General features: G+C 44.2%; 1 protein-coding gene across 2 annotated transcripts in view; it reads left to right on the top strand.

Moving 5' to 3' along the window:
• Window positions 1–568: 568 nt before the first annotated feature.
• CACHD1 (cache domain containing 1) overlaps window positions 569–27,277 on the top strand; it is a gene marked incomplete at its 5' end in the record, with an annotated part of 203,316 nt that continues 176,607 nt past the window's right edge. For both annotated transcript variants that reach the window (XM_080801858.1, XM_080801857.1), the window contains one exon: window positions 569–814. In XM_080801858.1, the coding sequence (XP_080657984.1) occupies window positions 569–814 (246 nt within the window). The remainder of the gene's footprint in view (window positions 815–27,277) is intronic.

The raw sequence follows: 27,277 nt of genomic DNA, 5'->3' as shown, positions 1-27,277 counted from the left end.
TCCCTTTCCCCCCACCGCTTGCTTGCTTGCTTTCTCTCAGTTTTTTCGTTTGTGTGTGTGTGTGTGCGTGTGTTTAAAGCCTCCTCTCTCGCTCCTTGCTCGGGTGCCTGCCCAGCCTCGCAGCTCGGGCGTCGCTCCTCCTCCGCGGGTGCCGCCGCCCGTCCTCGCCGCCTCCGCCTCGCCGCGCCGGGACTCGGGGGAAGCGAAAGCTCGGCGGCTCGCCGCTCCCACTGTCAGCCCCGCGGCCCGCGCGCCGCCACCCTCCGAGACCCGAGCCGCGCCGCGCCGCGCCGCGGGGGCCGCGCCGGCGCCGGGGTCCCTGGGAGCGCTCGGGCGGCCGCTTCCTCTCCCGCCCGCCGCCAGAGCCCGGCGATGGTGGCCGCCCGCGCTCCCGCGCTGTAGCCGGGCGCCCCCTAAGTTTGGGAGCCGCCGCGGCGCGCGGAGGCGTCTGCAGCAGGGCAAGAAAGTTTTGCGGGGTGCGCCGAGCGGGCCCTGGGCGCACCTCCCGTTGCTCCCTCCCCGCTTCCCGGCGCCTTGAGCCCGTCGGCGGGGAGTGGGGGGAGGCAGCATGGCCCGCGAGCTCGAGGAGGAGGAGACGGCGGGGGCGGCTGCTCTGGCCCGCGGCTGCCGGGGCTCGTCCGGCCCGGCTGGGGCCCGGGCGCGGCGGCCACCCCTCTGGCTGCTCTGCCTGGGCGCGTGCTGGCTGCTGGGCGCCGTGGCCGACGCCGACTTCTCCATCCTGGACGAGGCGCAAGTGCTGGCGAGCCAGATGCGGAGGCTGGCGGCCGAGGAACTGGGGGTCGTCACTATGCAGGTAAGGGGCCCCTTTTGCGCCCCCCCGAACTTGCCAGGCATCTTGCCTTTCTCCTATGCGCAGACCCCGGTCCCATTCTTCAGTCCCACTGACCACGCACAGATCTCTCTGGTCTGTACGGAGCCCCCTTTCCGCCAGACGCCTCTGCCCAGACCTACCCCCACCCCCCGACTACACACCAACTCCTCTTTCAAGCACACAGGTACCTCTCCCCTTCTCCTCTGCAGAGGCTCCTGCCCTTTGCACGGAACCCACTCTAACCCCCCGCTCCGCCCCCCAGCTCCTTTATCTCAGCGAGGGTTCAGTGGTTCCTTCGAATCCTCTTCCCTAATTTGAACGTACCCCCCCCGCCGCCTCAGTCGTGTTTTCACCCCCCTGACCCTACAAACTCCCCTTCGTTCTTTGTGTACCCATTCCGGGGCAGACAGCCCCGCCTGGCTCCGACGGTTTTCCTCCCCTACCCCACGCCCTTGACCACCTCCCTGTGTCCCCCAGACCAAGGCGCACGGATGGGCGCCGGGAAGGAAGGAAGGCACCGCAGCGTGAGCAGCTGCTCCCGGGGCACCTGGGTCCCGGCGGAGAGCGGCCTCGGTAGTGGACTCTGAGGTCCCTTTCCCGGCTAGGGTGCATTGGGGGAGGGGCTGGCCTGGTAGATTCGCGACTCCGGTTCTGTGTGGGGGACTTTTCTTAACTGCTTTCCGCTGTTGCTTGCTGTTGTTTGCGCACTCTCCGCTGTATGATTTTTGTTGTGTGTGTGCTTTTGGGTGGGGGGTAGAAAAAGGGGGAGCAGTGAGTAAGGTTTCCATTTTTCTAGAATGTTTACCATGTTGGCCCTCTCCAGTGGAGGAAGGGGCTTACAGAAAGATTGTCCATGGCTAAGAGGGAATCCTGAAGGTGATACTAGTAACAGTAGTAAAAATTGCTAAACAGCAACCACCTGGAGATTCTACCCTGCCATTCTTCTTCTTCTTATTATTAGGCCAGAAAGGCCCAGTCGATTAGGAGAGGTGGAGGTGACCTTAAGAGTCTGAAACCTTTGCTGTAACATTCTTCCGTAAAATAACCTTATTCCCTTATGCATTCTAACAACAATAATGGTGATAAATGTGGTCTTCGAGAGAGCGAAGTTTCCAGGAATGTGCTCTCGGAATAGGTTTCTGATTTCGATTCTACTGTGACCACCCTTCCACCTCCGACCGGGGGAGGTGTTTTGAGTCACTTTGGGATTCAGGTTTCTGATGTCTTTTTTTTTTTTTTTTTTCCTTTTCCTTTAAAGCCTTTCTCCCTACTGTTGCCTCCCCCCTCATCCGTGAGTCTTCTCTCAGAATGATACAATTTTCCTAAAGCCACTCCTTTAGACCTTTTCCACCGTAGTGAAAGAAGTTGGGCTTTTTGTTTTGTTTTTAGGTGAGATTGAGGAGTGGATGGTTTGGTTGAAAGGTAAATCTGTATTTGCAGACACCCGGCCACAAAGTGCAATAGAGTCGGATATTTTGTCATTTGCATAACAATAGACAAGCCTTTAGGATACATCATTTAGTTGCCCTTTTCTATGGAGATTTTTCAGGTTCACGTTCTGTTAGCCTTTTTCCACATGCGTTTTCTGATGGTTGTTGAGAGTTCTTAGGAGCGAAGTGACTTTTAGAGGAAATGGAACTAAAATGTTAGGAAGGAACCCCCCAGTGGTGAATGTTTCAATTCAGAGCCCAAACAATTATGTTTTTGCATAGTGACACCTTTTTAAATAAAGAACGTCTAATATGTTTGAGTTTCAGACTGTTTATAAGATTAGGAGGCATTTGTCACCTTCACCCCATCGCTAGGGCTGGACCAGGGGTTGTAAGCCCCCCCAGCCCCTTCCCTATTTAAGCTAAGGACTTGGCTTTTTCTAAGATGGTGACAGCAGTTTTACTGTTTCTCACCCGATCCTTGACAAAAGGTGAAATTGGATCCCAACACATTGTCATTCAGGTAGGGATCCAAAGCAAATGTACTTTTAAAAGGCTTCCCTGTTGAAAAGGAGACACTTTGGAAGAAAAGCTCTGATCTGTGGGGGGTTGGTGCCCAAATGGCCCTGTATCTCCTCCCTACTGGCCTCTTTCTAGCACCTTTGCAACCTCATTGTGGAAACTGGCCTCCTGGGGACAGGGTTTTGTCTGGCAAAATGTGAAGTGGCTTCTCTCCTTTTTTGAAAGGAGAAGCACATACTGTATTTAAATTCCTCTCCTTGAGCTGTACATTGATCTGCCACTTGCCTCCATCCGGGAAAATTGGGGAAAGAGTCTCTTTTTAATTTTGTTAGACTGCCAGCTTTTGCGGGGAGGAATACTTGTAAAATGAAATCTAAGGCAGGTTAGATTTTTTTGGCCCTTAGAACAAAGATTTGGAGCCTCACATTTTCCTCTAAACCTCTGGGATTTGTTCAATGGGTCTGAAATTACGTGGGTTTAGGTATTTAAAGTGCAGATTATAGAGTCCTCCCTTGTGGAATGTTGGATTTTATAGCCGTAAAGCTATTCTGTCATTCGGAGGTAGGGTAGCCTCTTGTGGGTGTTAAGGGCAGGCAGGGTCAGACTTCCATATGCAGATGGAAGGGGGTGGGGAGAAGATGGGCAGATATGAGGGGTTTTGGGGAGAGGTTAGGTCTCTTTGCAAGGAAGAAAAATATTCCCGCTCAGTTAAGGATCATTTGACCTTGGCATTTGGAGCACAGTGCAGACCTTTCAGGAGAGCACCTCATTGATGAGAAACTTTCTGCAGGTCAGTTTACACGTAAAAAGCCTGTTTTCAGACTTCTAAATCCCTTCTGCTGCAGAAATTCTGCAAAGACCATTTTTAATTTTGAGAAACTGAGAAGCAGCCCTCACGTGGGGCCTGTTGCAGCATTTCCAATGGCAGCACATACTGCTCATGGGAGGTAGCAAGGGGTAATTTTTCAAAAACAAAAATCAGGCCTTCTTTCAGTGCCGTAGTTTCCCGTGGCATAGCTGTTGTGCTTGCTGATAGACAGCCCTTCAAATTGTCCCCTCTACCTTAAAGATTTTCTTGGAAAGGTTTTCTCGTGAATTCTGCTGACTCTTGGGTTGGGTGGTTTTGTATGTTTTTGCCATTCATTTTTGGTAATGGACAAAATAAAAATCTTTTTTATTAACATATAATGTATTGTTTGCTTTGGGGGTACAGGTCTGTGAATCATCAGTCTTACACAATTCACAGCACTCACCATAGCGCATACCCTCCCCAATGTCCATTACCCAGCCATCCTGTCCCTCCCCCTCAATTCCCCAGCAACCCTCAGTTTGTTTCCTGAGGTTAAGAGTCTCTCATGGTTTGTATCCCTCCCTGGTCCCATCTTGTTTCATTTTTCCCACCCTTCCCCCCATGAACCTCTGCCCTGCCTCTCAAATTCCTCATATCAGTGAGATCATGTGATAATTGTCTTTCTCTGATTGACTAAAATACAAAATATTTTAAAGGATTTGCACACCAACTAATTTTGCCAGTGCTCTGGGAAAGCTGCCACTGAATAATACCCACCCACCCCCCCATCCCCGACCATGGCAGCAGACATCCTCCATCATCGGCAAAAGTCAAAAACCTAATCATCTCTCCTCAGGTGTCTGGTGGAGTGAAGCCATCAACATTGAGATGTGGGGAGCAGAGTGGCTATAGCAAGGCAGATGGGTTTCTGCCTATTTGCTCCTGCAACAAGTTTTTATCAAGCAGCATCTTGGAGTGGAAAGAACTTGACATTGACCATTTGGAGACCTAGGTTCAGCTCTGCCACTTAGAAGTTGGGTGATCTTTATCTGCAAGACTGGGGATGATGGTTCCTCTTAGAGATTGGCTCTGTGAACTTAATGGAAATAATGCACGTGAAGGCATTTGCTCACATGAAGCTGGGGCTGGGAAGTGTTGGCAATGTGGTGGTTCTTAAATGGAGAACTATTAATTGAAAGCTTACTGTGCACAGAACCCTATGTTAGGTGTTGAAGGGATTTATAGGGAGGTATTTGGCAGAGCCCCTGGAGGAGTTTGTAATCTAGAGGAGGAGGGAAGATTGCTCAGGGAAAATGGTTAAATAACAATGCCCGCTTGTGAGAAGGCCTATCTGGCTCTGGCAGCCATTTCACCAGGCACTTATAAGGCCCATTTAACATTATATGACAATACAGGCTTCTTAACAGCAAGGGCCTGGCACCTGGCCAGTGTGCCCGCCTTGATGTTAGCTCTAACACAGCTCTGCTGGGCTGGGCATAGTCACTGTGAACTTGGCAGACACACCAGCAGGTTGGTCAGACGGCTGCTGTTTGGGGCCTGGAAGGTGGGGGGTGGGGTGGGTGGGATGGGGCAGAAGTACCAGAAGCACAAACTAGAGCTTAACTCCAGTTGGAGCAAGAGCAGCATCCAGGGCAGATGTGACTTTAGGAACTGAAGGCCTCAGCCGGGCTGAGGTGCTGTTTGAAAATCTAGAGCGAAGTTGGAAATGGGTGGCTGCTGCTGAAAGTGAAAGGGAAGGCCTTTGTATGTACCAGAACAGACAACATTGCCTAAATGCATTGTTCATTTTGCATACGTTCAGCAAGCTTTGGGCAGGGGGCTTTTCCGCAGTGAAGGGCCGTGGGTTAGACTTAGCTGGGAATATAAGGAGGCTGCAGCTCAGAACTGATGATGGAGACCAGTAGGAAAAGAGATGTTCTGATCTGGGGGCTGGCAAGAGGCAGAAGCAGTGGAATGCACAGAGAGGTCAGTCCTGAAAGTCAGTCTCAAACACGAAGGCTGACCAAATCAGGAGTTCACCGAACAGTTCTCATACCCTTTGGTGGCACTGGACAGAGTAGTGGATATCCTGAAGCCCTGAGTAGGAATGGGCGAGGACTCTTGGACCTCTTCATATATGGCGTCTTAGCTCACTGGCCGCTGCTCGGGAGCTTCTGTGGTTATTGCAAAACTTGGTTTGCAGTTATGTTTAGGTTAGATGTGTATTTTTTCCTAAATCCTGTCTATTGTACCAGGAATGGCATACTTCAGGATAATTGGGATGTGTGCTTAAGCAATATTGAATGTCTTATGGTGGGGAGAAATCACCTCTAGTTGCAAGTAATGTGGTTTTAGTCTATGCCCTATGTACAATATAAGCCCTAGCGGGGAAAACTGATGCCTTACTCTCTTCTGAAATTGAGTATTTGGAGTAGAGGAAAACTGACCCTTGATGGATGACTCTGTGTTGAACTTGGTAAGAGTGAGCCAAGGAAAAGCATGTTGAACGACTTCTGGTGGACTATCCTTGTTGTGCTTAATACTCTGTCCACTTCCTCTCCACTAATACCTGTCTTAGTTGGCATCGAGCCTGTGCTTCTGTTTTTCCTGCCAGTCGTGCTTGAGTCTGGAGGTGTGTGGGGGAGGGGGAGGGGATGGTTTCACACTTTATAACTTGGTGCTATTTCTGGTTGCTGCTTGAGGAGTTCCTTCCTTGAGCTTAAGTGGATGAGCAGACAGGAACCTTGCAGAACTCTGGAATTCTGGTATTATGTGCAGTGGGATTTATTTTGGATCTGCTTTCACCTGGTGTAAAAAAACACTGAAATTCAAAGTAGGAAGGGACAACAGAAGCAACAGTTTTGACTCAGCCAAGTATATTAGTGTTGACTTTTAGCATGTTGTTAAATTGCTCTGAACATTAGTGTCTTCATGCTTCACGCATTCATAGTGTTAACGACGGGAAATAGGTATTAAAAGATAAGTGTCTAGCACAAGGTCTAACATTGGAACGGTCGGTAAACGGGAAGTACGGGACTGTCTTTTTAGTGTCTGGGCACAGAACCTGGAAGGCAACAAACATGTAGCTCCTGAGCCTGAATGACACCAAAATCAAGTCTTAAGAACCTGCAGATTTCAATGTGGTCAGTCCTTTGTCCCAGGAGTTGCCGAAGTGAGGTGTACAGACCTAGGGATGTGGTGCAAAACCATCCTTTGGTGTTCTTAATAGTATGGACTTTTAAAGTTTTCATTACAAAGATTTGGAGGGGAAAAAACCTAGAAGAATAGCATAACAATGCCCACGTACCTCTTACACAGCTGAAACTGTTAGCAACTCCTGGTCAGGCTACTTTTCTCTCTGCCTGTGCCTCCACCCCCACCCCCCCACCCCCAATTATTTTTGAAGCAAATTCCAGATCTTCCCTCATTTCATCCATAATACTTTATTTTTTTAAATCCAGAATATTTTAAACTGCATCCTTAATACTGCATTTTAAAATGTTTATAAGATACATAATGGTATACTAGTATATGGAATTTACAATCCACAGATAAAGACAAATATTTGAAGGGCATATACTTTAAGTGTTTTATGGTGACATGCCTGAGATTTTGAGCAATACTATCCTCCCCTACCCCCCGCCCCCAGCTCTTTATAAATAGTATCTTTGCTCAACAACCTCCTCACCCTTCCAGAAGTAATGCCCAAGCTTCTTTTGGGGGGGCCTCCTCTAGGACCCTTTTTCCCCCTCCCTCACACAAGCGGTCTGGTCCTCATTTTCACATCTGGCTTTCTGCCCGAGGCCATGAGGATCCTTGTTTTCATAGTGAGCAGTTTCTAGTTTCTGCACACACATGTGACTGCTGCCTCATGGACCGCATCTTCTCCTTGTCTCTGTTCTCTGCCCCTTCCAGAGGAGGCAGGAGTGAGGAAGGGACAAGGCAAGGAGAAGCTGTAAGTAGGGGAGAGGAAGGTTGAAGAGGAAAAGGTGAACTGTATACGTGTTTGTCTTCTGAAGAGCCTGTCAGCAAATGTTCACTGGGTGCCTCTGTGCAGAATTGGAGGCTGGAAGAGTGTAGGAGAGGCCTAGAACACCCACTGCTTTCCCTCTGAGAGCTCATGTCTCTTTGGGGAGGCTAAAGAAGTTTCTGTGGGCCAAGACAGAATAGAAAGAAATGCTGAACTATGGGATCTAGATGACAGATAGAAGTGCTGAACTATGGGGCAAACAGGGGTGGGTTAGACCAAATGAGCGAGGTAGGCCAGGTGTGCGTCAGTGGGGAATGGTAGTGGCATTGGCTGTTGTAAACTGGCAGGTACTACTGTCCTCAGTTGTTGTCCCCTGGCAGTGTGGATCCAGTGATGCCATGTGACTGTTCTTCAGGAGAAGGTGGATATCAGGTTTTTAGACGAAACTCTAGATTCTTTTTTAAAATATATTTTGTTTGTTTATTTATTTATTTATTTATTTGACAGGCAGAGATCACAAGTAGGCAGAGAGGCAGGCAGAGAGAGAAGGGGAAGCAAGCTCCTTGCTGAGCAGAGAGCCCGTTGCGGGGCTCGATCCCAGGACCCTGAGATCATGACCCGAGCCGAAGGCAGAGGCTCTAACCCACTGAGCCACCCAGGCACTCCGAAATTCTAGATTCTTAAAAGTGTTGGCAACTACTTCAAATTTAAGAAAAAACTAAAAAACAAAAACACACAAACTGTGGGCCAAACCAGACGTGTCTGTGGGCTGGATCAGGCCAAAGGCCACCAGTTTTTAGTGCCTGGATTGAAATTACTCAGTGGGTTCCAGGAGGTAAAAATCAGTGCTTGGGTGTCAAGATTATGGGGAAACAGTTTCTGTATAACAGAAAGGAAAACTTTCTGATAGGAGAGTTCTAAATTGGATTGATTTGGGAGATGAACTCTCTGTTACCATAAGCAAATAGTTGTTGAATATTTGGTGCCAGGCACTGGGTTATGTCTGAGATCTCCACCAGTTAATTTCCAATGCAGTGAATGAGAGAGGGGTTACCAGATGCTGCGGAAAGTGTGTCAGGGATGTTAACGTTTTAGAGGGTGGAGAGGGATTCTTCTGGAAGGATTTCCAGAAAAGGTGCAAGGAATGAGTTAGTTAGTTGAAGACTAGAGTTCCCAGAGGGCCGCTTTGTGATGGTATCTTTGAGGAATGGAAAGCTGGCTTTAAGGTTTGGAGTTTGGAGAGCCAGAGGGAAGGAAGAGTGCAGGAAGAGGTTGGAGAAGTAGACAGAGATCAGGTTGTGGGATCTTTGGATCCTTCATGTCAGTCAAGACTTTTTATATGGCAGGTAAAAAACACCCAGTTACACTAGCTGAGCAAGAAAGGAACCGTTGCCTCAAGTGATTGAACAGTCTGAGTAATCTTTGGGCAGTCACTGGATTAGGGCTTAAACAATGTGGCCAGTACACAGTTTCTCTCTGCATGCCTACTTTCTTAAATAGGTCTTCCCCTTTGTTTCAACGTGGCGGGTGGTAGCTTAGCAGTGCTTGAGTTGGAAGCTTGCTCCTTCTCATGCCTGAGTATCCTGTATTTGGAGATGTACTCTGGGGGAAAAGAACCAAGAATCTGGAGAAAGCTCGGTACCTAGAAAACTCAGCTGAAGTGATGTAGGATTCAGATACCAGCTGCCACCAGCTGCTAGGGCCTGCCCCATAGCTTTGCTCTGCCTCTCCAAGTCCAGTTCAGAAAGGGTCTGCTTTGTGGTCTCCCTGCTTTTGGCTGCAAGGCAGGCTGCCTGGCTTTCCACTGTGGTCTCGAGGTCTGCCCTCAGGTGTACGAATCCAGGCTCAGCAGGTCTGCCCTTGGCACACCTTTTCTCCTTGACCTTTCAGCTTCTCAGATCACTGGGTGACAGGAGGACCGGGAAGAAGAGGAGAGCATCACCGCTACCTTCCTTCTTTTACAGACGAGAAACTGAGGCCTAGTGAGGGAAGTGGCCCTCTGGGGCTCACACCAGTAGTAAGTGGTAGACTTAGAACTCAAATGTTGGTCTTTAAGACTCTTGCTTTTTGACCCTTTACACCATTTTATCCTGTGGGAGCTCCATTTTTACAAGAGAATTTTGCCTTAAAATGGAAAGGAAACTTAATTAAGGACCTTTACATTCCTTTGAAGGGGTGCGAAGTTTTTTATGGGTGAGCATGTAAAGCTGATAGTGGACTTTGACAACTGACTGGGTTTTTGTTTTTGTTTTGATGAGTTGTTATTTAAATATCTAAAAAGTCGGTGAGCCACAGATGAAACAAAGATTTTGAGACTTCTGCAGTATTGTTAGTTTTTTTTAAAGAGCAATTGTAAATGGTCTTTTTGTTTATAATCATGAACTGTACCACCATCAGTAATTTTTTATTAAAAAGGTAAAGCATAAAAAGAAACCAAAACTTCAAGGGAGGAACTTTGGTTTTTTGGTTTTTGTTTATGTAAAGTCTACAGAAGGAAATTTTACTTGTAATTTTCAGGCAAAGTTATATTTTGGACTTCCAGGATTTGTATCTCCCTAGTCATTAGAAGTATGAAGTTTGGTGGTTTGTTTTGTTTTGTTTTGTTTTTTTTTTTTAATTTTCACCAAGGGAAAAGAAATAGAATTATTATTTTGGAGAAGTTATTTATTTGATTTGATAACGAAACAAAATAAAATGTCATTTGAATGCCTCTTTGCCTTGCCCACTTTGTTCTGAGTTCAAAAAGAGGTTTTCCCTCCTTCAGATTACGTAGTCAAATGATTTCTGAGTTGCAGTTCGAAAAATTCCGACACCTAAGTACTGGGGTGGATCTTTGAAAAGTAACTTACGGTCCATATTTGCCTGGAAATCGTGCGCTTTATTGTAATTGTAGAGAAGAAGCCAGTGGCTAAGTTGTTATCTGTTGTGTGTGATAACGTCTTGATTCTGTTCCAACCATAACAATTATTTTAAAGACTCTGTCAAGGCTCAAGACTGTAGCACTTTTTTTTTTTTTAAATTCCCCTTGGATATTTTTTTAAGTTTTATTTTTGCATGGAGTATTAAAAAAAAAATACTTTCAAGGCCCTGGTGGAAGGGCAGTGAAAATCGGCAAGCCAGTGAGAATGAATCTGAATTTTTAATTAGGCTTTGAGTTGTTTCTTCAAAGTGTAGAGACATCATTAGTGATGTAAGTCTTGTTGCGTTAGCAGAGACTGACATTTTACTTCAAACGTGGAGAGTGCAGCTGTCCTGTGCAGATAAAAGTTGCCAAGTGCGGAATAGCAAGGTGGATTGGTAGATAATTAGCTGTCCCACATTACTGCAGTGTGGAAGAAGCCTGCCAGTCATGGGCAGGAAGGAGGAATTATTAGTGGGAGAAAATCCAAGTGTGTCATAAAGCAATTTGGAATCACTTCAGCTGTGGCAGAGCTGATAAGGCGTACGTTCAGAAAACAAGACAAACTGAGTCTGGTGTATGATGACCAACTTTCTTTCTTAAGAAATCTTCATTTAAAAGAGGGATGGCTAGAAATTAGTGATCTATAAATTCAGGGAGGTACAGATTCATCATCAGTCTGCCCTGACTCCATATATAAAATAATTAACCAGCTTAAATAGTCTTAGTATTCGCATATATCTTGAAAATAAAGTGAGGATTCTATATGGGGTTGGGGGGGTGGGGGGAAGAATCCCAGGGATACCATAAAGCCTTGACGATAACTGCTGTGTCTGACCATGAAAAGACAGTTGAAGAAGAAATGTTGAAGTGTATCACCTCTCTAATATAAATGTTACAGTATTTACAAGTGGAGTATATATTGCCTTATTGGTAGAATATGTGCATATATTTAAATATTCTTGAAAGTGTTTCTGTGATGCTCACATACATCTCTAGGAGATGAGAGGTCTAGAAGGACCTGTTGACTTTCTTGTCCATCCTCAATTGGTAACTCAGATGAAACTTTATGGTATGTTTTTGCCCATTTGGATTGCTCCCTGTGCCCCTGCCAAGATACTGAACTCCTTTGTCCTCATTTCATCCACTTTTATTGGGTTGGCTTTTTCCAAAGCCGGGGCCTCTTCTGGCAGCCCAGAAGTAGGTGGTGCTGAAGTGGGGTGTGTGCCGTGTTCTGCTTGGATAGTGTCGCCTCTGAACGAGGCCTGCCCTTGGCTGCTAAGGGAGAGAGCCTGTTTTTTTCACTCTCTGCTTTTTTTCCCTTCTTGCTAGGGGAAGGTCACTGGGTTGTTGCTGCCCTGGGTGGTTTTGGAGAAAGCCTGGAGAATTGAGGTTTTTGGCAATCTCGGCTCTTGGATCCAGAGTTGACTTCATTGACCTTCCTGTAAAATGGGGATATTTACCCTTCTGTAGCCTTGCGCCGGGATTAGGAGATGCACGACAGGGAACCAGACTTTGTACTGATGGTGAACCAGTCATATTTGTTACAGGTTGAGATCCGTGGGGTTAGCGCAAATTAATATGACCATCAAGGAAGCTTGGACTTTTTTTTTTTTTTTTTGCTTACATGTATATTGAGATAATGTGGGCAAGAATTGCAAACAGTGAAACTTTGTACAGGTGTGAGTTATTAGAGCATGAACTCCCATAATGAAATGCCCAGATTTATTCATCTTGTAGTCCTGGTGTGGGTTATATAGTCTTGTTTGTCTGGCACATGGTGAGGATTCGAAAAATGTCTGGACTACAGAAATGGAGTGGCCTCCTTTCAATAGTAGACTTTGTAACATTCTCATGTTTACTGCAAATTTAGCTTTTGCCACTGTTTCATGTGTCCATTTCATTACTCACTCTAGGCTTACAGTGAAAGGTCTTGAACCTTTACTTGGTACCAAAGATTTAAAATGTTTCAGATTGGTGAAAATGTCTAACAGAGTATTAAGCACATTAGGACTTGTAAATATTGGTTCTGATGTCTAATTTCTTTGTGTAAGAGAAAGTTGAGGTATGTATATTGGAATATAACAAACACGAAAATGTGTGTGTTTGCAGATTACGTACTTAGAGCTACTTTATCCTGGAGGCTAGAATTGATTAATTAGCTTAACTATTTATTGAGCATGGACTATATGCCAGGTTTTGTGCTTGGATTTCAGTTTGTGATTGAAAAAATAGACACGAGCCCTATTCTCATAAAGTATACCATCTATTAGGGGAAGTAGACATTAAAGAGATAATCATGGAACTAAATTATTAGTTTTTGAATAGTATTAGAAGGAAACCAGGGCTGTTAGAAAGATTACCGGGGAGATGTTTTAAAATCTTTTGGTGTGTGTATGGTGGCGGGGGGTCAGAATGTCACTTCTTTCCTTAAAATTCTCTAAAGGTTCCTGTCTGACTCAGTGTGAAATCCCAAATTACAGTGGTCTTTACAGCCACATGGGACCTAGCCCTTGATATCTTTGTGGTCTTACCTCCCCTCACCCCACCCAACTGCTACCCTTCCCACTCACACATACACTATTCTTCTAATATTCCAAGCACACACCTGCCCTAGAGCCTTTGAACTTGTTCCCTCTGCCTGGGAATAGCAAGAAGCTCTCTTGGGTCACCTTTAACAGTACCCTGCTTTGCCTCTCCTCACTGTCTCCTTACTTTGTTTGTCACACCCCCCTCACCTCCCACGGGTTGCTTGTATCAGTCACTCCTCTGTTTTCATGTGGAATGGTGCTTGGTACTTAAAATCAATAAATACTTACTGGACAAGGGTGAGTGGGAGTGACAATTCTGGACTGGGTAGTATGGGAAAGAATCTGGCTCCTTTCGGGCACCACCTCAGTCAGAGGAGGGGTTGATGGGTTTTGCAGAAAGAGGAGGAGCCAGTGGGGGGACACAGTTTGGGGAGCCTCACAAAAGAAGGAGCCAGTTAGAGGAGGAGTCAGGAGCAGCCCAAGGGAGAATGAGAATCGAGGGAGGGTTTGGGGGTGTGTGTGGGGGACTAGCATCCCAGCGAGGGAAGGGCCTACATTCAAGTCTTGAGGGGCAGGACTGTGGCCTACTGGAAGAACTGAAGTCAAGCCAGGGGCTGACTTAGCATGCGTGCCGAAAGGTGCCTCAAGTGAAGAATTTGGATTCTTAGTCCAATTTAACGCAAGTATAGTTGTTTGCCATTAACTCTGGTCGTGACTTTATTGATAGGACCCATTAGAAGGGTGAGGATTCAGGGTGAAAGACCCTGGATTTGTAGAGGTCTGGAAACTGGAAAATCTCCAGTAGGCCATCCTTTTCTTCCAGGTGGGGGAGAGGAGAGCGAAGAGACTGCAGCTTCATTCAGATAGATCATGGAGAAAAACTTAAATGTAGCTTCATAGTTTGTTATAACTTAAAAAATACTCGTGTTTCCCATGTTATTTTTTGTCCAAAAAACCCCCAAAATAACCCCCCCAAACTTTGTAGAGTCAACTGAGTACAATAATGAGGTCCTACAGTAATGATTCAAGTGTACTTTGCCCACACTGCATTACATTCATTTAAGTTGCATACAGTAAAATGTATTTTTTTCTCCCTGCAGATAGTAATGATTACTTTTTAATGTGGCTTTGACATTTTATAACTAAATCTTTGAAGTCCTCAAATATTTTTTCATGTTATTTAAAAAATTGTGGTAAAATATACATAAATTTACTATTTGAACCATTTTAATGTTCTGGGCATTAACTACTTTCACATTGTATAGCTATTACCACCAGTGTCTCCAGAAATTTCCCATCTTCCTGACTGAAACTCAGTACCCATTAAACATCTCTTTTCCTGGGCCGCCTGGGTGGCTCAGTGGATTAAAGCCTGCCTTCGGCTCAGGTCATGATCCATGGGTCCTGGGATCAAGCCCTGCATCGGGCTCCCAGCTGAGCAGAGAGCCTGCTTCCCCAACCCCTCTCTCTCTCTGCCTGCCTCTCTGCCTACTTGTGATCTCTGTCTGTCAAATAAATAAATAAAATCTTAAAAAAAAAAATCTCTCTTCCTCTCCCTGCAGCCCCTGGTAACTATTAATTTTTTTTTTCCTCTATGAATTAGACTACTCTAGGCACCTCATATAAGTGGTGAAATTCTACAATATTTGTCCTTTTGTGACTGACTTATTTACCGTGATGTCTTAGGGTTCATTCATGTTATAACATGAATTAGAATTTCCTTCCTTTTTAAGGTTGAATAATTACCCATTGTATGTATATGCTACATTTTGTTCATTCATCTATCAGTGGACACTTGGCTTGCTTCCACCCCTTTTGGCTTCTGTAAATAATGCTTCTATGAACATGAGTGTACAAACGTTTGAGTCCCTGCTTTCGGTTCTTTGGGGTATATATGCAGAGTGGAATGGCTAGATCACAAAATTCCGTTTAATTTTTTGAGGAATAGTCCTATTGTTTTTCCATAGTAACTGACATTTTATATATATATATAAAAATATTTTTACTTATTTGAGAGAGCTAGTGAGAGAGATCATGGAGGGAGAGGGAGAAGCAGACTCCCTGCTGTGCAGGGAGCCTGATGTGGGACTCGATCCCAGGACCCTGAGATTATGACTTGAGCTGAAAGCAGACACTTAACCAACTGAGCTACCCAGGCACCCCACTGACATCTTACATTCTTACAGCAATGCACAAGAATTTTCATTTCTCCACATCCTTGCCAAAACTTATTTTTGTAAAATAGCCATCCTGATGGGTGTGAAAATGTATTCTGTGGTGTAGAGTTCCATGAAGTTGGATAAATGAGCAGTCATGCAGCTGTCATCCTAGTCAATGCAGAATACTTTTCATCACTCCCAAAATTCTGATCCTGCTCCTTTGTGGTCAGTCCTCCCTTCACTCTACTTGGAACCCCTGAAAACCACTGGCATGGTCCCTGTCTCTGTAGTTTTGTCTTTTCTAGAATGTGCTATAAATGCATTGTGATTTGCATTTTGAGTCTTGGTTTTTAAATTTAGCGTAATTTGAAATTCATCCATGCTGTGTATATGAACAGTTCATTCCTTTTATTGTTCAATAGAACTTCATTGTGTGTACCAACACACTGGTTTGTTTTTAATTGAAAAGATTTGGATTTCTTAAAGTCCTAAATATATAAACATTCCAACTGTAGACCTTTACATAGAAGTTCTTGTTTGAACATAAGTTTTCACATTTTTAGGGGTGGGATTACTATGTCATATGTTAAACATTGTAAGAAACTGCCAGTCTGCTTTCCAGAGGGTCAGTATCATTTATCATTTTTTAAAAGATTTTTATTTGAGAGAGTGAGAGAGCGTAAGCAGGGTGAGGGGCAGAGGGAGAAGCTGGGAGCCTGGTTTGTGTGGGGGGGGCATTAGTTGGGGAGACAGATTCCAGGATTATGACCCTAGCCAAAGGCAGACACTTAATAGACTGAGCCACCCAGGCACCCCTGGGTCTCTATCCTTTTGTTATTCCACCAGCAATGTAGGAACATCATGGTTGCTCCCTGTCTTCACCAGAACTTGATTTGGTCAGTCATTGTAAGGTTAGCTGTTGTAAAATGTGAAGTAATAAATCATTGTGGTTTTAATCAACATTTCCCCAGTGAATAATGGTGCCGAGCATTTTTCAGTGTGCCTGTTTGCCATTAGTGTGTGTGTGTGTGTGTGTGTATAGTTTTCTGGTGAAATGCCTAACTTTGGACCATTTTTTTTTTTTTTTTTAAGATTTTATTTACTTGACAGGTTTAACAGCACAAGCAGGGGGAGCAGCAGGCAGAGGGAGAGGGAGAAACAGGCTTGATGGGGCTTGATCCCAGAACCCTGGGATCAACCTGAAGACAGCTACTTAACGGACTGAGCCACCTAGGCACCCCAACTTTTGACCATTTTTAAATTGGGTTGTTTCTTTATTGTTGACTTTTTAAAAATTAACTTATTGGTTTTATTAATTTTGTAGATTTGTATAATGGATACCATCTAGTTTTAGAAAATTTCCATTCTAAAAGTTCCAGTGTGCCTGTTTGTTGAGTTTTGAGGGTTGTTTTTTGTTTTTTTGTTTTTTAATTTAGATGGACTTTTTATTTTCCTTAGGGAGGGGCCAAAATCTGTTGTGAGAACAAGATGACTTAAAAAAAAAATCACTTTTATTAAAGAATAATGACCAGGATTAGAAAGAATAAACCATAATCCAGATAAAGATAAAAATCTTTAAAAGATAGTTGTGGATTTTGTAGTTCTTATTTTCAGCTAGAAACAAAGCCCTATTGAGGAGTTTTGGTTAATGTGGCCTATGTAGGTGCTTAGACTAAGTCAATCAGTTGATTAGTGACTGTTGATTGCACTCCTGTAATGTTCCCGCTCTGTTCAAGTTGTGGGACACAGGGATGAACAGAACAGAGTCCCTGCCTTTGAGGGTCTTACTTTGTATAAGAGGAAGATATTTAAATATGCAGAAATCAAATAAAGGGGACATTGGACCCTGATGAGTTCTGTGAAGATGAAGTAGGTTAGTGTGGGGTTCAAAGGCAGCCTCTTGGAAGAGCTGGTGTTTGATGCGAGGGTATATTGGGGGCTGCCTGGGAGAGGCTGGGGGAAGGAGTAGAAAACACAGGGTCTGAGGGGGGAAAACAAACTTGGTGTGTTTGAGAGGTCAAAAGAAGGCACAGAAATAAGGTACGAGGGGAGGAAGAGGAGAAAGGCTAGATCACCATGGAGAAAAGCAACAAGTTTTCATTTTATTCTGGCTGAAATGGGAAGCCAGTGGAGGATTTTAGGCATGTGAGTGAGTGGTTGACTTGTGCTTTAGAAATATCCCTGTGGGGACACCTGGGTGGCTCAGTGGGTTGGGCCTCTGCCTTTGGCTCGGTTCATGATTTCGGGTCCTGGGATCAAGCCCCACATCGGGCTCTTTGCTCAGCGGAGAGCCTGCTTCCTGCTCTCTCTCTCTGCCTATCTGCCTACTTGTGATCTGTCAAGTAAATCTTTTAAGAAGAAAAAAGAAAGAAAGAAATATCCCTGTGGCTGTTGGTACCCTGGTGTATGTATGTGCTGGGGGTGGGGGAGAGCAGACATGGAGGTAGGGAGACCAGTTAGAGAAATGAAGGTATTTATTCTTCATGGAAAGATAGCGTCCCATATGCCTTTGTGTTTGCATTTGAATATGATGAAATTGTAGTCATTAGTGGTGTATATCAACAAAGGCCCATTGGACTAAGGCTATTATTAAAAGAAAGTAGGACAGCTGCAACAGGAAAAAAGAATCAAGGAAAGAAGACTTTTCTTATAAAAAATAGGGGAGAACAGTGGTAATCTTGTTCATATTTACAGATGTTCTCTGCCAAGTGATTATTAAAGGCATTTGAGACCTTCGCTTACCAACTATGTAACTATAAAGATTTTTTTTTTTTTTTTTTTTAAGAAAAGATTTTAAGTAATCCCTAGACCCAACATGGGGCTCAAATTCACAACCCCAAGATCAGGAGTCGCATGTTCTACCAACTGAAACACCCGGGTGCCCCCAACTATGTAACTTTTGACAAGTCATAGCCTTATTTTCTCACTTTATTAGCCGAAAAATAATGCCTGCCTCAACTCTGGATTGTTGTAAGGGTAGCAGTGTACATACATTGTAGACTCCTCCTCCTCCTCTCTGATTCTTTTAGGGTCTTTTGAATTGCGAGCAACAACCCATCCCAACTGAAGCTGCCTTAAAATATAAAGTGAGCGAGCTTGTTGGCTTAACTAGCTGATAAAAGGGTTTACAGATAGTGTGAGCTTTAGGCATAGTTTGATTTAGAGCCCTGGCTGCCTCCTCCCTACCGTCTTTCTTTCCAGGCTCTGCCCCTCTTTAGGTGTTAGCTTATCCTCAGGCTGGTTTTAACTGTGTCAGAAAATGAGCGCTGGGATTCCAGGCCTCTCAGCAGGACATGCTACTGTTCAGAAGACCCTTCCCTCCTCCACTCACTTGGAGGATGCCTTGGGCTTACCCTAATGGGACTTGACTGTGGTTAGCGAATGCAAGAGGACGGGATTCCATTATTTTGTGCTAATCGGGATCTAACTCGTAGAGCTGGGCATTGGTTGACCCCACTTGAATCTCCTGACTGCTACATAATCTAGTGATTTGGGGCGCAGAGAACTGACACAGACCTTTCCTGGATTCACTGACCGTTCGGATGGCAGTAGAATGAGAGAATGGTTTTAACCCTTTTGGCTATGTCCTAGTTACACTGGATTCTCCTCTCTCACTTTTAAATATTTACTGAGCACTTAATGTGAAACATAGGATGTACTTGATTCATGGCAGCATGATGATAATCTGGGTCCACTTCATCTATTTGGTTAGGAAAAGAACTCAAATCAATGAGTTTAGAAGGCAGTTCTGCTACTTTATATATCAGAACATAATTTTATGTCTCTGAGGTGATTTTGGTTTGGAATTATCCATGCTGGTGGCATTTACTTTTTGTAAACCTTTTACTACAGATAAATATTAATAACCTGTCTTTTGTGGACAGAACCCCGTTTCTAAGCACCTGGTGACAGATTCTTTATAATCTGTGTTCTGCACATCTCAGGTGTTTGACCAGTCTGTATTTGCCCATCTCTCATTTCTTGTTTCTGTTTCATGATACTTAGGAAAGCAGAAAAGAAAATTTGATACTGTCTGATGTGGTCATTAAACCACTTGCATTTAGTTCATTGAGTTATTTGAAAACCCAGTACCCATTAGTTTTAATAAACAAATACAAATTTTACTGGATTTCAGTACATGATTTTTGAGAGATGCATAATTAAAAGGACAGTTACCATCTGTTTTGGACAAAGTTATCAAATCAGTTGTTTAGGGAATCTAATTATAACACAGTAAAATAGGAAGGAGGTGAGTATGAAAAATATCCTTTTTCAGTTTACCTTCCAAAAATTAGTCTTCTCTTTGATGTGATTCAAGAGTTACAGGATTTGAATGTAATATAGTGAATTTCTTGTTAATTTCTTTCTTTCTTTTTTTTTTTTTAAAAGCACATTCGTAAACTACAGAAGTAAAGGTATGTGGTGCCATGTCCGTGACACTGAATCAGGAGATGAGAAATCTGGTGACACAACCGCTGTTCCTCCGTTCTTTCAATGTGCTTTAAATACCCAGCAGTGTCTTATAACATCATTTTAGGTATCTTCTGTTTATTAGAATTTGATTTTTAAACATTGGTTCTCTCAGTTACAAGGCTAACATCAAGATTGTATAGACAGACATAGGACTAGTTCTTCATAGTTTTGTCATATTAGGGTTCTGTAAATGCCTTTTTCCTCAAAACCTTCATCTCACTAGCCCCTTTAAAACTTAACTCAACATAACTAGCCCCTTTAAAACTTCAGAGGGGATTCTTGGGTATCTAAACAAAATAGCCAGGGAAATCAGGCAAATGATGAAAAAATTCTTCATTTCTCATCTAGATAATGTCTGCTACTTGGGGAGGCATCCTTGTGGATGCTGAAGATAGTCCGTGGAATGCAGGCCTGGTTTCCTGGAGCAGACGTTCTCCTGGGGAGATGAGAAGGCAGCCTGGGAACAGCAGGGGGACAAGGGGGAGTTCAGGGAAATTATGGCAACACAGTGGTCAAGACTTGGCTTGCTGGCTGTGGATGGGTCACGTGGCCTGCAGGGCTTGCCTGAGGGTTTAACTCTTTGCATGCTAATCTCTCCCAAGCCACTGTTCCTCCTTAGGACGTTTTTTAGAAGACTCACAAGTGGCCTGAAAACCATTTCTATGCTTTACTCTTCCTCTGTGTGTTTCCTATAAACCCTTAAGTTGGATTTTTCTTTCTTTTTTTTCCCCCCTCACTGAACTGCCTGAGACTCCATTCTCCAGTCTCCTAGGACTGTCCTGTCAGGAAAAGGCTGTTTATCTTCTTGTAGGTTTTGTGGATATACTTCAAACTAAAAGCTGTTTTTAAGGAGTGCAGAGGCATTCCCTGAAGGTGTCAAGAGATGTGAACAGTTCCAGCTCTCCTCAGTTTACAAACACTGGCTTCCAAAGCTCATGGCGAAGTCTGTTGTTTGGAACAACATTCAGCCGGAGGGGTAATAAAAGCAGACCCAGTTCCCAGGCCAACTCACAAAAGCCTGTTTAGGGTAACTAAGGTTTTAGTCCAAGCTTCCCATTCTTCTGAGCTTCAGAGTTTCTTACTGTCAAAATTGGGGGTGCACTCCTGGTGGCTGTAGGGCTCTGAGAGAAGGTCTGAGGGCATGCCTGGTGTAATGCCTGGTGCCAGAGGGTGTCACAGGGTGTTAGCCTTTACGAAGAGAGGTGTCGCCGAGTCTTTAGGATTTAATGCTCCACGCCCCATTTCTAGGTTTTGAGCAGCAGTGAGGGTCCTGAGTGTATGTGGGGATAAGAAATGAGTAGGACAGACCTCCTGTGTTATTAAGGGCATGGAAGAAGGCCGTGTGCCATGTTGCTTATTAAGCATTCTCTATGTACCACATACCGTGCCAAGCGCTTGTGAAGTATCGGCTCCTCTCCGTTAACTCAGACCTAGCCCAGTGGATTGAGCTTGTGGCCAAAATGTCTGTTCCTAGGACCTTTGGCCAAAGCGGTTGGTCTTCTAGGTACAGATGGTTCTAGCTCAGCTCCTGCCCAGGGCTACTGCTGCCCTTTTTTTTTTAAACCCCCTTTTCCAGTTTTGCCCCTGCCTATATAAGAATAACTCTTTGGGAACATTTTTGTCTGTGGCTAAGCAGTTTCAGCAAAAGGGAAGATGCTTTTCAAATTCCCAAAGGGCAGAACAGCCCTCTCTCTGGTACTGCAGGTCTGACTGGGCCCGGTTTCCTCTTGAAATGTCTCCCTGTGATGTTATAACTTAAAAGATGGAGGGACGTTTGATCCAAGCCCAGGATTTGTTGGCTACAGGGTTTTTGTTAATAGAAAACACTCATGCACCTCTAGGGGGGAAAAATTAAAGCACATACTTCTTCCTCTTTGACCTCCGAACCCTTGCCATTTACATCAAACACTTGCTGGGAGAGAAGGCTAAATTAATAATCTGTGATAGCTCCCTCTCTAACAAGCTCGCTTTAAACTTGGCATTTTCTCCTCAAGCTGATGAGTTTCCATCTTCTCTGAAGATGTGTGTGCCCTTCAGACATCTGAGGGAAGGGAATGCCCTTTGTGGCCAGAGCAGAGCTCTGCTCACACGGTGTTCCGCATTCAGGGAGTCTCAGAAATACCTAGCCTTTCAAGAACCACGACAAAGGATTGTGCTAAGGCTGAGGGACTTGGCTTCCAGGCCTCCATTTCTTTATCTGTGAAGTGGGGATACTAGTGTCCTTGAAGGACTGCTGTGAAGACCCAGGGGAGCCTGAATATTAAAGTGCTTTGTATCCTGCTTGTCCATCATAAGGTCTTATTCTTTGGGGAGGTCAGTAGAATAGCAGTGGGAATATGGGTTCAGAACAACATTTTTCTCTCTCAAGTGTAGAACTGAAAGCTCCTGCCCATTTTCAGTGGACCCTTGAACCCTGTGGGGTCCTCATGTAAGAATTTAAAGATGGAATCTAGAAAAACTTTGCTTAAATAGGATAGGTTTATTTACTTTTAATGTTATTGCCTGGAGACCAGTGTGAGAGGACTGTATAATAATGATCCTTAAATTTGTCGCTCTGCTTTAGGGCTTGGCAGGAGTTGCTTCCAAATAAACATCCAAACTGTAGATGTTCAGTCAATGAATGAAAATTTCCCAAAGCAGTGGGAAATGAGGTACCTTTCTTCAAGGACTGTGCTCTGCTTTGTTTTATTAATGAAAATTAGCAGTGAGACATTAGCTTTGTTGTGTTGAAATCCTATATTCCCTTTCCTTAAAAGATGGCTGGGAAGTCTGGAACTTTCAAATGTTTCCCTATGAATTTAAAAAGATGACTCTTTTTTTTTTTTTTTTTTTCTGTAGAAGTTTGGAATAAAAACATTTTTCATCAGGGCAGCATTGTTTATTTGGGGGAGGAAGAAGAGTTGGCTCTATTCTGTAGGTACAGTATAGACCGCCTATATACATGGGGGTGTTTTATCCTTAGTGAAAGGCCACTCGAGTTCCTGGTGCCTTGAGGAATAAGGCATTTTTTATAACTTGGGAAAAATAGAGGGAAGGCTAACCCTCTCTTTTGATGCCATGGAGCTGGATTCTCCCATTATTTTGTTAGAACAGGTCTTTGACCAGCATCTCTGGCCTGTATCCCCTTTCTCAGCCTTTATCCATGTCTGTCGAATGCCTTTGGACAACGCCAAGTGGGTCTCGGCTCCAGATCTCTCTGAGCTCATGTGCAGGAGTGAGTTTTTCTTGCTCATTACATTCCATCTTGGAGGTACCTTCCTCTGTTCTGAAATCCTCCATCTTAAGCCACACAGGAGCAATAAGCTATTTTTTACAGAGCACACAGCCCCACAGCACCTTATCTTTAGAGTTAACAGAAGTGGAGAAGACCACACTGCCCCTGGGACCTCCTAGGTGTATTGTGCAGTTCTTGGTCTTCTGGAACAAATGCTGTCCTCGGGACCGCTTTTAGCTATGTAGTTGAATACTGGTGAGTCATGCAAGGCGTTGTGGTGTGAAGAGAACGCTGGGGTTATCCTTGGGGCTCAACTCTGGGATTGCCTTCTCTAGGAGATTGTTTTCTTACACCTAGACTTGGGTTGAGTACTCCCTATGACCCTTGGAACTCTGTCGTTGCCCTTGTGTGCTCCTTACAGGTAGACATGAAGTCTGTTCTCCCTGAGTCCTCAGTCCTTGGCATAGTGCTCAGGATAAATGTGGACACTCAGTGAGTGCTGAATAAATGGATGAATGAACGAGTGAATGAGTTCGGAAGAGAATACCTGAGGCTCCGCCTCAGTCCCCTTCCTCACCTATGACATGGTGAGGGGAGTGGGGAATAATACTTCACAGAACTGTTTTTATATCACATGAGATGTCTCTAAATTCCCTTTGTGAATCATAAAATCATTGACTTATTAGAAGGGTTCAGAAAGGGAAAGATTTCTTGTTTTATCTTTTATGTGTCTAGGTGAATGAACAGAGTTGCCACTTACTACTATGGGTGGACTTGTTCTTTGTGTAACTGTGTCATTCTCCAGGAAGAAGTACTCATGAAGAAATAATGAGGTGAAAGCTTAATCATTCATTCATAGGCCAGTGATGGCCTATGAGTGGTTTAACAACTTAAATACATAGTCGGACACCTTAGAGATGATGCAGTTTCTCAGATTATGTAACAATATAAGTTTTATTGGAAAATTGCTTCTGTTTTGTACTGCCTACTTCGAAAGATTTGAGGACCGGTTTGCAACGTGCATATTACCATGCGGGGAATTATCATGCTCATCCTCTTGTGACTTCTGTGTGGGAAGGAGCCCTTGGAATGTGTCATGGCCCCAGCCGTGCAATACAAGAATGCAAGGGCAGGAAGGGGAGGGTGTGGCTACCAACTGGCTCCGCCCAGGGACTGCCGCAGCCCTATTGGATAGTCTTTGTCCATCCACCCCCGCTCCTTGACCACGGAGAGGGGAGGCCCCCTGCCACTAATTTTAATCTTCTCTCCTCTTGCCACACCTACCGTTTCTCCTCTCTGTGGGGGCCAACCCATTTCAGTGAGCTCGTGGTCCTCCTAATCTTCTAGAAGTGTATGCACGTAAGGGGGTGTATTATATAGACACGACTCCCTCTGTGAAAGAGGCCTTTGTGGAGGAGAGCCTTTGTGTATTTCTCCATTTCTCAGCAGTTCCTGTGGCTCTTCCTAAGTCTCCCTGACACCAAAAGGCCGAGCCGGGAAGGACCTAATCCAGAATAAAAGGGAGGGAGTGTTGAAGCAGGGGAGGGAGGAGGCTGAGCGCTGGAATGTGGAGACCCTCGGTCTTGGCACTCCAGAGCTGAGCCTCCGAACATTTTCTCCTCTTCTTACCCCCAGCTGGGGATTTTGCATTTTCAATGAGGGCCCCACTACCCTAAGCTCTAGTGAAAGTGGATCGCTTTAAGCCTGCAACAATGGTGGCTCCTTATCCTCTTAGTTACTGCTTTAGATAACTTTTTTCTTTTAGACCAGGTAGGGGTTTCTAAAGTGGTGCTGTGACTCTGTCTTTGCCTGGTAAGACACAGGAGGTTTTCTCATCTTCTCCAGTAATCTTTTCTTACCCTTAATCCCCCCCCCCCCCATTTCTCTTAATTTGAAGTCTTGTTTTTTTGGTTTTTTTTTTTTTTTTTACATTCCCATCTGTGGACAAGTAAGCTATATTAATGACCTAATCATGAGCTGTTGTCAAAGAGGATTTACTTGTAAAAGATAGCAGTTCTTGAGGACCCAAACAACATCCCAAAGGCCTTTTTAGACAAAGGATTTATCCTTTTTATTTGAATTTATTCTGTAAGTTCCAGTCTAGAATTTCACCAAATGGGAGCTGCTTTTGTTTACTTCCTGTTACCTCCCAGTGAAACTACAGGGCTTGTGCCTGATGTGGTTCCTTAAATTGCTGGGAAAGGGAGGAAAAAGTACCCCCCCCCAAAAGGAGCATTTTATTGGTAGGTAGTATTTAAAATAGTGTACCTTTGGGGGGCACCTTTCATGTCCCAGGCATATGCCAAGGAGTAGAGTTTTTATTTCTAATGCCGACAGTTACTGACTTCAGAACTGCAAACAACTTGTCTAGGATTGGAAAGTCAAAAGCGGAAGAGCTTGAATTCAAATCCATGTTAGCCTCTGCCTGAGACTTGGGTTAATTACATTAATTGATTCAGCATTTAGTGAGCTGCTTAATATTTGCTCTCTGCATGAATCTTGTTCCTTTGTGTAGGGGGCTCTAGGGACTGTGGGGGAGCGGGTGTGGAGAGAAGCTGGCATTACTGTAGCTCAGTCACCAGGAAACATGTAGCAGATCCAGTGGTTGAAGACACATTTGTTTAGTTCATTCCTCTGTCCCCAGTAGGCTTGTATGGGAACCCCTCCTACCCCACTTGGAGGGCATGGAACATATGTAGAAGTAATGAAGACTGGAAATGGAGGTCAGTATATAGTGTTGCCATCATCATGGCGGGGGAGAGGGGGTTGGTTTGCACAGGACAGAATGGGAAAGAAAACCTGAGAACAGAATGCCAAATTCCGGTCTTAGAAACAATGTACAGTGAATATCCTATATTCTGGATTTTCTTCCGGATGTGTTAGGAAGAACTCTCCCATATAATCTTAAATTTATTTCTTCTTGGTCCTCTGTTAAAACAGATCAGGTGCCTGCTGTCATTGTTCACGTAGTGTTTTTATAGCTTGACTGTTCTCCATTGTTTTCCAAGTAACTTATTCTTCTAAGGGGTGTGTTCCCAATGTGCTTGATCTGTCTGGATTGAAGCTGTTGGACGGACTTTGTCCCTCATGTTGATTGGGAGAGTGATGGAGAGATACATAGACAGAAGGAGAGGCAATAAAGTATCCTAGTTGAGTCAGACCTAAGGAAATCAGCTTTTTTGTTTGTTTGTTCGTTTTGACTCCTTTTGAACCTGAGCTGCTATACCGAATTTTCAAAAGGGACCCTAACGAGGAAGTCCTCAAATTTCTTCATCTCAGCCTACTCCTTTTTTTCCCCAAGCTTAGGGCTGCGTCTCCACTTCTTTTCTTCCTGGGTTTGTCTTTCACAAGAAAATGGAACAAAAAAGTTGGAGTACCCAAACAAATTGAAAAGCAAACAAAACACCACCTCTATGGACCTCTCTTGCTCCTTGTTGGCTGAGACCTTGGGAGCTGTATTTTAGTTTTGCTATAATACATTTCAATAGCTTTGAGTGTACTGCCAAAGGCAAGAGGGCACTTAATACCTTTGCATTTTATAATCATTTGTTTGCCAACCTGGCTGTTCTCCCAGACAGTGAATCCTAGAGGTTGGGTGGTTGTTGCAAAAGTGACTTGATGTTTTGTGCTTGTTTGAACTACTTTAGACCCATACTTTGAAATCTGTGGACTGTTTTACTCTGGCTAATAAGCTTAAGATTCTAGAAACAATGTGAGAATTTGCACAATTGCCTCACCTTATTTTTATTGAAAATATTTTGATTGCTTTCTAGCTAATTATTATTATTTTGAAGCATAGCCAGCCTGGAATATCTAAGAGGTAGTGTGCTAGGGAGTTGAGAGAAATCTAGCAGTCTTTGAGGTAGGAAACCATATTGTACATTTGGGAGGTCCTTGAACTAATTGCTTAGCCTCTCTGCACTATAGTTTTCTCTGTAATATACTTACTAGACAGTCTTCTGGGTCTAATTTCCTAGAATTATGTGCTTGCTTGAATTTTTCCAGTCTTTCGCAGCCAGAAGCATCACATTTAGGTGCTTCTCATAATCCAAAATTACAGCTTGCAGAATTCACTGATTTGGGTAAAAATGGAGCTGACCATCCTATAGAATCCTTGTTCTACCTAACAGGAATCTTAATGGTGGAGATGGTACACTGGGAATTGAAAACAAGAATCTGTTAGAGAAGTGAAGTGAATTGGTCTCTTCCAGCCGAACTGAACTGGAAAGGCTTCATTTATGGATCAGTGAAATCACATGACATGGACTACCTTCCGACGGGATAGTTGTGCATGAAAGTCCAATTTCTTTAAAACCTAGATTTTCCTTAGAAGTTGCCTCAAAAAAAAAAAAAAAACTTTGCCTAAGTGGTTTCCTGTCCTTAAGGTTTCCATGGAGAGAGCATTTTCAAGATTAAAGGACTCTAGCTGTCATTTTTAACCTGAGGGGTCTTAAGAT

This window comes from Martes martes, assembly GCF_963455335.1.
Source record: "Martes martes genome assembly, chromosome: 4".
NCBI classification, from domain to species: Eukaryota; Metazoa; Chordata; class Mammalia; order Carnivora; family Mustelidae; genus Martes; species Martes martes.
Note: the sequence above shows the minus strand (reverse complement) of the source record. Positions and strands in the feature narration are given on the sequence as shown.